The following is a 12,264-nucleotide window of genomic DNA, read 5'->3' as shown; positions in this document are numbered from 1 at the left end:
CTTCTCCACATATAGCTGCTGGAAGGCACATCCTCAATTTAGGGAGCTTTCGGGGGGATTTCTGGTTAAAAATGTACAGGGCTGAAAATAAGCAGGCAAACAAGAGAGCTATACATGACAACGTAAGCTTGTTTCCTCCCTTCTTTAGAGGAATACGCTGTTCTCAAATGGAGTCTTGTAAATTCCGTCAAGTTTTCACCTCCCTTTAAATATCCGCTCAAAGAAGGTCAAACCTAACTGCCTCAGAACTAAATACATCATTCCCTCTGGAGATAGGCCAGTTGAGGAGTTGCATGTTTTAAGTGGGTGGCTGCTGAGTAACAAAAGCCATCTGCAGCATTTCCTGTGATCATACAAAGAAAAGCAAGAGAACTGTTCTTGGACTCAACTTAATGCTTTTGCGCTGGGAATTGGTTGTTGAGAGCACAATAGCTTATAAACCAATTGCTGATGTAAAGTGTCCAATTACACCAAAGTCTAAGAAGTGGGGTGACATACACATTTCTAATGCAACAATCACCGTAGTATCTAGGCAACCAATAAAAGATTGAAATGCTACCAGGATACTGAAACCCCATCTTTGCTCCACCCTCAGCAGAGACAAACTTATGTAAATGAGATCAGAACAAATCCACGCCCAAGACCTCTCCCAACACAACCATGCTCTCTCGTGACAGGTTGAGTTTCGCTGAACAATGAAACCATCAGCCAGTAAGGGAGATTCCTAAATGTGAAAGAGAAATTTTGCAGGATTGAGACCCACTCTATGGAACTCACCCCTGACAAAAGGTGACAACTGCGGACCTCACCACTTTCAAACACAAAATTCATTTATTTGATTTCGCTTACCCAGTTTTTCCCCCCTATATGCAAGCCTACAAACAAAAACCAACCAACTAAAGAACCTACAAACTATCAAACCATTTCTCCTACAGGCTGGCAAAGAATGAATGTTAAGGCTATTTCTATTTGTAAATAGGTGGCATGGTGCTGGGATAAGTAAATAGTCTATTGCTGGCGATGTTTAGGTAGCAATACTCATTCTGCTTTTAGGAACCTGAAATGTATTAAACTAGAATGATGTGTCTGTTTCACAAGTATGATTGAAAGTCAGCTCTCACTGGCAAGTCTTTCCAATGACAAAAAGTTCAACTCACTGTAAATCAAGTGATGTTTTCTTCTGAAAATCTTTCTTCTAGCATCAATCAGAGCAGGTGCTCTCACCTTTAACTCAAGCCAACATTCTTATGATAGTTCTCACAATACTGATATGAGATGGTATTTTACAGAGCAGAGGCCAGTTTGTAACCACCTGAAAAAGTTTTCGTGATCCCACTGGGTGTCACAAGACTCATATTTGGTATCTCTGAGCTCAATCACACTTGGAAACAAAAGTGCATTCTTAATTTACTGCTTCTCTGGTTAAACAAAGAAATAAACCTCACTGTTTGATACAAGTCGCAATCTAGTGTAAAATTCAGTTACAACTATTGAGCATCATCCTTTATTATCATTTTTCCCAATTTAAAAGAACTGTCTTGTGCAGTAGTCTCTATTTCCCTTGTGGACATCTAACTCACTCACTTGAACATCTTAATCTGACAAACATAAAAATGTTTAGATAACATTTCCATTTATTTACATGCTGTGACAATGTTTAACGTACTGCTAAAATTAGTTACTAAAAATATACATGTGAAGTAGAACCTACTCCCAAATCCCACTGAGACATTGTAGCTCAGGCCTTCAGGCAGCAAAAGAAAGGAAGAAAAGAGACAGTTATTGTATTAATATTAATTGGATGTCTTACCTAACTAGATTAACAATGGAGCAAGCTCTCAGCATTCCATTTATTCTATTTTTTATTTATTTTTTATACATTTCTGCAAAGACCAAACATTGCATTTATTAACTATGAATTTCACTGAACAACATTTTTTAAACAAAGTAGAATGCCAATATGTTAAATACCCATTAAATTTCAATTAGAATGTAAACCTATATTAGCGTGACTCAAGATAATTATTTTATCTGCATCTTGCATCAAGAGGATTTGAGTTAAAACTAACATCAGAAGTGGAACTGGAGAGATTTGTCACTAGGACTCTTCAGATACATTGCTAAATATTAGCTGTTTTTTGGTGAGCTTAGACCTAAATGATATAGGTTAGAACACCTAGAACCTTGTCTACACTAGTGTAGGTACCTCTAATGGTAGCAGCAGTGGGAAATTGTTACCACAAACATAACCTAGTGGTGTGAACATCAAGGAGAAAGATGATTAAAGGAGAAACAATTAGGTGTAATGAGAGAAAAATAACCAAAAATGAATGCAATCGAACAATGCACATTTAACTAAAATTAATAAATAAAACGTGTTGAAAAAAAACCTGGCTCTAATATCTTAAGTTGTATGATTTTATACTAACATTTAAATCAGATCGTTAATATTTTTCAGCTACAACCCATAGTGATAGTTCGATTGTTTCTTGCATTCGCCAAAGGGTATTTTTTCTGCTATCTACTATATTTGGATTTAAAATGTGTGTAAAACCAGCATTTTCACAAGTGACTAGTGATTTTGGGTTTCCAACTTGACACACCTTAAGCTGGATTTTCCCAAAAAGTGCTGAACATCCATCTTTTCAAAACCACTAGCCACTGAAACTTGGCTATATTTTTAACAAGTTTCTCACAAAAATTGTACATTGAAATCCTAATATGGAAACAGACACCCAAACACTTAACAATACAAGGGATCTCACAAAACTGGGTGATGGGCCAATAAAATGGCAGATAAAATTAAACGCTGATAAATGCAAAGTAATGCACATTGGAAAACAATCCCAACTATACATACAAAATGATGGAGTCTAAATTGATATCACTCAAAAAAAAAAAAAAGATCTTGGAGTCATCATGCACAGTTCTCTGAAAACACCTGCTCAATGTTCAGTGGCAGGCAAAAAAAAGAAAAGGGTCACCAAATGTTTGGAACCATTAGAAAAGGGATAGATAAGACAGAAAATATCAATGCATATATATAAATCCATGGTACACCCACACCTTGAATACTGCATAGAGTTCTGGTTGCCCCAGCTCTAAAGAGAGATATTAGAACTGAAAAAAGTACAGAGAAAGGCAACAAATATGATTAGGGGGATGGAACAGCTTTCCAGAGGAAAGATTAAAAAGACTGAGACTGGTCAGCTTAGAAAAGAGACTACTATGAGGTATGATAGAGGTCTATAAAAATCACAGATGGCATGGAGAAAGTAAATAAAGTTATTTGCCCCTTTCACGTAACAGAAGAAGCAAGGGTAACTCAATGAAATCAATAAGTAGCAGGTTTAAAATCAACAAAAGGAAGTACTTCTTCACACAACACACAGTTAACTTGCGGAACTCATTGACAGGGGATGGGTTCAAAAAAAGAATTAGATAAGTTCATGGAGGTTAGGTCCATCAATGGCTATTAGCCAAGATGGTCAGGGATCAGGGCCGGCTTTAAGCTGATTCGGCCGATTCCCCGGAATGGGGCCCTGCGCCTAAGAGGGCCCCGCAACGTCTGGGGCTGCCAGCGGAGCGGAAAAAAAAAAAAAAAAAAAAGCCGCGTCCTGCTTCTCCCCCCTCCCTCCACCGCTTGTGCCGCCATACAGCTGATCAGCACAAGCCTGGGAGGGACGGGTGAGGAATGCGACGTGCTGGGGAAGAGGCGGGGCCAGGGCGGGGATTTGGGGAGGGATCCAATGGGGCAGTGAGGGGGCAGGGCGGGGATTTGGGGAGGGATCCAATGGGGCAGGGAGGGGGCGGGGGGGGGCACGAGACTATTCGCGTCCCGGCGTGGGGCCCTGCACATGCTAAAGCCGGCCCTGTCAGGGATGCAACCCCATGCTCTGGGTATCCCCAGCCCTCTGACTGCCAGAAGTTGGGACTGGACAACCGGGAATGGATCACTCAATAATCGCCAGTTTCTGTTCATTCCCTCTGAAGGATCTGACATTGACCATTGAAGGAAGACATGATACTGGGCTAAAGGGACCATTGGTCTGACCCAGAATGGCCATTCTTATGTTTTTCTGAATTTCTACTAACCTGGAAGACTCCACAAACCAGAAATTTCCAAAGTTCTCAGCTTCTTCTCTAATTCTGCCACCCGATTACCTAGAATTCTGAAAAAAGAACATGACATATCAGCTGAGAAAGAGAAGACTCATTGTCACAGGGATTTAATTCCACCCATAGATGTTTGCATGGTTGTGGATACATTCTCCACAGTCACAGCACATACATATTAACTTGTTTATCTTTTGTTTCACTAACAGTGATGGGCAAACCCCCCAAAAGTTCAGATTAAACAATATTTGGATGCTTACCTGAGCCTCTCCCAAAACAGAAGTCCCAAATAAATTTCCAGTATATCTTAGATTTACTATGAAAGAAATACTGTAGGAATAGCCCCTATGGTATTTCTATTCCCTTCCTTGGCTGAAACCAGGAGGTAGAGCGGTATGCAAACATCATCTTTGAACCTCAAAATAAGATTTGAATTTTGCAAGCTATTAGCCTTAGCTTTGGGCCAGTTACTTTATCCAATCTGGTTTGCCCATCAAGCTTTAATATTCCTTTGTAGCACAGCAAATGCTGTTTGATTCCACTGATCAGGGTCTCACTTCAGTACTAAGCAGTCTCAAGTTCTTTACAGACCTTATCAACTGCTCTTAATTTTGACTGCATTTCCTGGGTCGCCAAGGCTTTTGTTTCTGATCCCTATGTAAATACCATCCTCAGCTGTCCAGCAAGATTTACCTTTTAGCCATAATTTCCCCCCCAAAATCAGATGATATTTTGTATCTAACAAGAAAGGTTCCATTTTGTTGTAAGTTTTGAAAGTGTTTCACTTCTAGAACAAGTCTCTAAAAAACAGAAGGCCTTATCTAAATCCCAAACAACATTCAATGGAAGGGAGATACCTAAGGTATGTCTACGATTGGAGGTGGGGGAGTAATTCCCAGCTCGAGGAAACATACTTACACTAGCTCTAATTGAGCTAGCAAGCTAAATATAGAGCGTGACTATGGCAGGGCAAGCTGCGGAAGGGGCTAGCCGCCCTGAATACATGCCAATCAGATACTCTAGGCATGTTGTCGGAGTACCTAGCCTCTCCCACTGCTTGGGACACTACTTTTAGCACATTAGTTAATTAGAGCTAGCACATGTATGTCTCTGCGAGCTGGAAATCACACCTCAGCTCCAAGTGTAGATACACCCCAGAAGAGACAGCAATGCTAAAAGTGACCTAGCAGAGATAATGGACAGCAAATTATATACGACTTTACATGAAGGTATAGCAACAGGAAAAGACAATGAAGTTTTGGACTGAATACTCAGACAGCACATCAAAAACCACTGAAGCAACAGTCTCTGTATACAGCTCTGGTGGGGATGGAATACTGTGCTCAGTCCACCTAACCAGGTTTTTATGCCTCTCCCATTTGAGCACACCCGGCACCTGGTTACCAGAAAAAAAAAACCTAGAAACTGGAAAGAATATGAAACACAGCAACAAAAATTAAGGGGCTAGAGAGACTGATGAAAGAAAGATTAAAAGAGGCTAAATATCTGTAGCCTAGCAAAGCATCTACCATGAGGTGTGTGCAAGGCACAGGATAAAAGTCTATCAGTATTTCAGTAGTGTAAATACTAAGGTGGGAGAGGAGAGTAATACAAGAAAAAGGGAATGAAATGAAGAAAAAAAAAAGGAAAATTTATGATAAATATCAGGGACAGGAGTGAAGTGAATGGGGACGGGGAATAGCCTATGGGTAGTAATACAAGCCCATCAACTGAGATACTTAGCCCCAAAGGGGGTGTCTACACTAGAATAAAACACCCACAGCTGGCCTGGGTCAGCTGACTTGGGCTCACGGGGCTCAGGCTGCAATGCTATAGAATTACAGTGTAAACAAATTGGGCCTTGGGCTGTCTATACTGCTATTTTATAGCCCTGCAGCCTGAGTCAGCCGACGGGCCAGCCACGTGTATTTTATTGCAGTATAGACATACCAAGAGTGACAAAACATTAGGTCATGTGCCAGTGGGAGCATTCATGCTCTGGCATAGGCACACACTCAGTGACCAAACTGTTTTCTCATCTCTAACTTCAATGAAAACTGAGCCAATCAGCATTTTTATTTTATACATTTCCTTCCTAGTTAACTTTGAGACTTTAAAGACTAACAAATTTATTTGAGCATAAGCTTTCGTGGGCTACAGCCCACTTCTTCGGATGCATAGAATGGAACATATATTGAGGAGATATATACACAGGTACAGAGAGCATGAAAAGGTGGGCGTTGTCTTACCTACTCTGAGAGGCCAATTAAGTAAGAGAAAAAAACTTTTGAAGTGATAATCAAGATAGCCCGCACTCTATCTTGATTATAACTTCAAAAGTTTTTTTTCTCTTACTTAATTGGCCTCTCAGAGTAGGTAAGACAACGCTCACCTTTTCATGCTCTCTGTACGTGTGTATATATCTCCTCAATATATGTTCCATTTTATGCATCCGAAGAAGTGGGCTGTAGCCCACGAAAGCTTATGCTCAAATAAATTTGTTAGTCTCTAAGGTGCCACAAGTACTCCTGTTCTTTTTGCGGATACAGACTAACACGGCTGCTACTCTGAAACTTTGAGACTCACTCTTAATGACCTTGGCTTTACTTCTCCCTGGGTGCCCAGTGATCATAGGCGCCGACTCCGTGGGTGCTCCGGGGCAGGAAGCACTGGAAGCCAAGCTCCCCGCCCTGCCCCCTTGTCCCAGCTCACCTCCGCCTCCGCTTCCTCCCCTGAGCACGCCACGTCCCCGCTTCTCCCCCTAGTTCCCAGCGCTTACTGCCGCAAAACAACTGTTTTGTGGCGGCAAGCGCTGGGAGGGAGGGGGGAAGAGGGGGAATGCGGTGCGCTCAGGGAAGAGGTGGGGCCGGGGCGGGGATTGGGGAAGGAGTCCAATGGGGCAGGGAGGGGGTGGAGACTTTGGAGAAGGGGTTGGAATGGGGGCAGGGCAGGGGCAGAGTCAGGGGGGCAGGGTCAATGGGGGGGGGGGCGGAAGTCGAGCATCTGCCTGAAGGGGATAAAGCAGCCCTGGAGAAGGCTGCAGCAGGGAAAGCTAAGCTGATTGGGAAAGCAGCCACAGCTGTGGTGAGCTTAATCAGGGCCCAGCTGGCCCTTATAAGAAGGCTGTGGGCCAGAAGCTAAAAAAACAGACACACTCTCTCTAGCTCCCTAGAGAGAGAAGGACCTGGCTGCCTGGGAAGCTGAGGAGGGTACCTAGGGTGGAGCAGTGCTGGGGAAGGGCAGAGGGAACTGGGGAGCTCCAGCCTAGCAAAGCCCCAGGCCGGGTTAATGGCCCACAAAGGGTACTGGTGCTGCAGAGGGGCAGCCCAGAGATAGGCAGAGGCAGCTGGTCCAACCCCCCTTGACGATGATGAGTGGTTTACAAACTGCCGTCTGCCCCAGGGAGCAGGGGTTAGATGATGACTGGCAGTAGCCACTGAGGCAAGATGGGGATAGGGGCTTGGGGGTTTCCCTGGGAGGGGAGACCCAAAGTGAAGGGGTGCGGTGGGCAGAACCCCTGAGCAAAGGGCACCGGGGTCTGGGAGGGACACGGGGGGCCAGCGGCAGGCGAGACATCAGCCGGCCTGCAGAGGGCGCTCTGGAGGCTGGAGTGCTAATACCCTGGACAACCAGCAGGAGTTGTCACCCCGCCACAAGGCTCCTTTGTAACGCTTCACTGTCTGCCTTGGACTTAACTATCAAGTAATTTTGTATATTCTGCAAATTTTGCCATCTCACTGTTTACCCCTTTTTCCAGATCATTTATGAATATGTTTAACAGCACAGATCTCTGAGGGGGACTGCTATTTACCTCTCTCTACTCTGAAAACTGACCATTTATTCCTATCCTTAGTTTCCTTCCTTTTAATCAATTACTGATCCCAGAGAGGACCTTCTCTCTTATCCCATGGCTGCTTATTTTGCTTAAGAGCCTTTGGTGAGGGACCTCTCAAAGGCTTTCTGAAAGTCCAAGTATATCCATTGGTCCACCCTTGTCCACATGCTTGTTGACTCTCTCAAATAATTCTAAAAGATTGGTGAGGCATGATTTCCCTTTACATAAAGCCATGCTGACTCTTCCCCAACAAATTGTGTTCATCTATGTGTCTGATAATTCTGTTCTTTACTATTGTCAGGGTTCCTTCCCCACTCTGAACTTTAGGGTACAGATGTAGGGACCTGCATGAAAACCTCTAAGCTTCTCTACCAGCTTAGATCTGCTTTTGCTGCCACCACTCCCAATGTGCTAATTCCCTTCCCTGGGTAGCCTTGAGAGACTTCTTCACCAATTTCCTGGTGAACACCGATCCAAACCCTTGGATCTTAACACAAGGAGAATTTAACCATCCCTCTCCTTTCCCCCACCAGTTCCTGGTGAGTCCAGATCCAACCCCTTGGATCTTAAAAGAAGGAAAAATCAATCAGGTTTTTAAAAAGAAGGCTTTTAATTAAAGAAAAGGTAAAAATCATCTCTGTAAAATCAGGATGAAAAGTAACTTTACAGGGTAATCAAATTCAAGGAGCCCAGAGGAACACCCTCTAGCCTTAAGTTCAAAGTTACAGCAAACAGAGATAAACACTCTAGCAAAAGGAACATTTACAAGTTGAGAAAACAAAGATAAAACTAACACGCCTTGCCTGGCTGTTACTTACAAGTTTGAAATATGAGAGACTTGTTCAGAAAGATTTGGAGAGCATGGATTGATGTCTGGTCCCTCTTAGTCCCAAGAGCGAACAACCCCCAAAACAAAGAGCACAAACAAAAGCCTTCCCCCCACCAAGATTTGAAAGTATCTTGTCCCCTTATTGGTCCTTTGGGTCAGGTGTTAGCCAGGTTACCTGAGCTTTTTAACCCTTTACAGGTAAAAGGATTTTGGCGTCTCTGGCCAGGAGGGATTATAGTATTGTACACAGGAGGGCTGTTACCCTTCCCTTTTAGTTATGACAACTGTAGTTTCAACCAGTTTGTCTGGTACTGAAGTTAGGCTTACTGGCCTGTAATTGCCAGGATTGCCTCTGGAGACTTTTTAAAAATTGGTGTCACATTAGCTACCCTCCAGTCATCTATCACAGAAGCTGATTTAAGCAATAGGTTACATACCATAGTACATAGTTCTCTAATTTTATATTTGAATTCCATTATAACTCTTGGGTGAATATCATCTGGCCCTGGTGACTTATTACTGTTTAATTTATCAATTTGCTCCAAAACATGCTGTGCTGACACCTCAATCTGGGACAGTTCCTCAGGTTTGTCACTTAAAGAGTGGCTCAGGTTGGGAATTTCCCTCGCAGCCTGTGCAATGAAGACTGATCCAAAGAATTCACTTAGCTTCTTCACAGTGGCCGTGTCTTCTTTGAGTGCTCCTTTGATCGTTCAGTGGACCCACTGATTGTTTAGCGGGCTTCCTATTTCTGCTTTTTTTAATCCTTTTGCTAGCTACTCTTCAAATTCTATCTTGGCCTGACTCATAATATTTTTACACTTGACTTGCCAGATTTTATGCTCCTTTCCATTTTCCTCAGCTGGATTTGTCTTCCAATTTTTAAAGGCTGTCTTTGTGTCTCTAACCACTTTTACTCGGTTTAGCCATCGTGACACTTTTTTGGGCCTCAATTATTTTTAATTTGGGGTATACATTTGATTTGACCCTCTATTATGGTGTTTTTAAAATGCTTCCCTGCAGCTTGCAGGCATTTCACTCTTGTGACTGTTCCTTTTAGTTTTTGTTTAACTAGCTTCCTCATTTTTTTTGTAGTTCCTCTTTTATAAGTTAAATGTTATTGTGGTGGGCTTAGTATTCCCCCCTAAAAAGGATGTAAAATTTAATTACATTATGGTTGCTATTACCGAGCAGTTCAGCTACATCCATCTCTTGGACCAGATCTTGTGCTCCCTTTGTCAGTTCCAGGATCAGCTGCTCCAAGAAGCAGTCATTAAAAGTGTCTGTCTGCATCCCATCCTGAGGTGACATGTACCCAGTCAACATGAGGATAGCTGAAATCCCCCATTATTATTCATTTTTCTATTTTCATAGACTCTCTAATCTCCCTGAGCAGTTCACAATCATGATCACCATCCTTGGTCAGCTGGTCAGTAGTATATCCCTACTGCTATCGTCTTATTACTCAAGCCTGGAGTTTCAATCCACAGAGATTCTATGGTAGAGTTCGATTCAATTAAGATTGTTGCTATTTTTGCCTCTGTTTTGCCACTCTTCCACTAGCACAACCTACTCTGACATGCCTATGTATTTTGTACCCTGGTATTATAGTGTCTCATTGATTATCGTTCCACCAAGTTTCTCTGATGCCTCTTAGCTCAATAATCTCAATTAATACCAGGTACTCAAGTTCACCCATCTCAGTATTTAGACTTCTAGCATTTGTACACAAGCACTTACAACATTTGTCAATATTTAGTTGTCTGCCTTCATGTGATGTAATTGAATGGGACTCTTTCATTTGACTGTTCTCTTTAGTTCCTCCCTGTACTTTATCAAATTCTATCCTCTCCTCTTTACTAATCTAGAGAGAATCCCTGTTAATAGAACCTCTGCTAAGGGATGTCTGTCTGAATCGTATGTTCCTCTGCACCTATTGGCTTTCCCCAGCCCTTAGTTTAAAAACTCCTACCACCTTTTTAATTTTACATGCCAGCAATCTGGTTCCATTTGGTTTAGGTGGAGCCCATCGTTCCTGTATAGATTCCTCCTTTCCCAAAAGGTTCCCTAATTCCTAATAAATCCCTTCTCTCTACACCATTGTCTCATTCACACATTGAGATCCTGCGGTTCTGCTTAACTAGCTTTGTGCATTTCAAAAAATGCTACCATGGAGGTCTTGGACTTTAATCTTTTATCTAGCAGCTTAAATTTGGCCTCCAGAACCTCTCTCCTACCCTTCCCTATGTCATTGGTACCTACATGTACCATGACCATCGGCGCCTCCCCAGCACTACACATAAGTCTGTCTAGATGTCTCAAGAGATCCGCCACCTCTGCACCAGGCAGGCAATTCACCATGTGGTTCTCCTGGTCAAGGATGGGAATCATTTATGGAATATGGGATCATTTCCCTCCACTCTAGTTTCATGTTCTCCTTCCCAAAGACCTTCATCCTCAACAGCACAGAGGCTGTTAGAGTGGGACTGCTCTACTGTGCCCCGGAAAGTCTCATCTATGTATCTCTGTCCCCCTTAGCTCATCCAGTTCAGCCACTCTGGTCTCAAGAGCCTGTATTCAGTCTCTGAGGGCCATGTCATGTGTTCACTCAGTGCACACATATGCCACCTGTCCACAAGGCAGGTAATCATCCATGCTGCATCCAGTGCAATAAACTGGATATCCCCCACTCTGCTGCTGGACCTGTGCCTGCATTATAGTTACTCCTGCAGCTTCCCCTCTCCCCCACCTCCCCCATGGGAGTGTGTTTATTAGCCTAAGTTTAGAGAATGTAAATCAGGTGTATCTGGCTCTATTGTTCCCTCTCTAAACTCCCTCGCAAAACTCCAGTTAGCTGCTCCTCCTGTTCACTAGCTTCTCTGGTCTCTATGGAACAGGCTTTTTAAACCAGTTAACCAGGAGGCGGGGCTACTCAAGGGTAAGAGTTAATGGGTGCTCAAGGGATTAGGGATCAAAGCCTCCTTAAAAAGCTCTCCGCCCTGCATTCCAACAGCAAGTGGCAAAGGAACATAAGCTATTGGCCTAATGTCTTATCTAATTGAAAGCTATTATCACCCTGTTGCTGCTGCTGTTAAAACAAAAGTACACCATCACTGGTAAACTGAAAAATAATTGTGTCCTAGCCTTCAAAAGGTGAAGATGACTTTGGATTTTGGGAATGGGTTAATTCATTGGTGGGAGACAAATGAGTTGACACCGATTCACGACAGTCTTTCCTACTCTATTTTTATTTATAATATGCGCATAGGAGTTCATCTTTGCCTTTGACAAAAAATGGATTAACAGCAAAAACAGCAGCAAAGCTCACAGCCCTGTTCAGAATGCAGTAAAGACAACTCTGTGTTCCAGATCTCCAGCCAAATGATGCTTTTGTCTGCTGTTTCCAACAGTTGTGTGTATATCCCACTGCAAACACTTTAAATCCCTATTGTACCAACACGTGTTTGGCCAGTCACTCAAAAAA

At 42.8% G+C, this 12,264-nt stretch overlaps 1 protein-coding gene across 1 annotated transcript in view; it reads right to left on the bottom strand.

The window, feature by feature from the left end:
• Nucleotides 1-12,264, bottom strand: part of CCDC149 (coiled-coil domain containing 149) — a 76,160-nt gene that overhangs the window by 6,260 nt on the left and 57,636 nt on the right. Inside the window, exon 10 of the mRNA XM_024202197.3 lies at nucleotides 4,096-4,172. Coding sequence (XP_024057965.1) covers nucleotides 4,096-4,172 — 77 coding nt within the window. The remainder of the gene's footprint in view (nucleotides 1-4,095; nucleotides 4,173-12,264) is intronic.

Source organism: Terrapene carolina, unplaced genomic scaffold (genome assembly GCF_002925995.2).
Source record: "Terrapene carolina triunguis isolate 2854851 unplaced genomic scaffold, T_m_triunguis-2.0 Scaffold66, whole genome shotgun sequence".
Taxonomy (NCBI): domain Eukaryota; kingdom Metazoa; phylum Chordata; order Testudines; family Emydidae; genus Terrapene; species Terrapene triunguis.
Note: the sequence above shows the minus strand (reverse complement) of the source record. Positions and strands in the feature narration are given on the sequence as shown.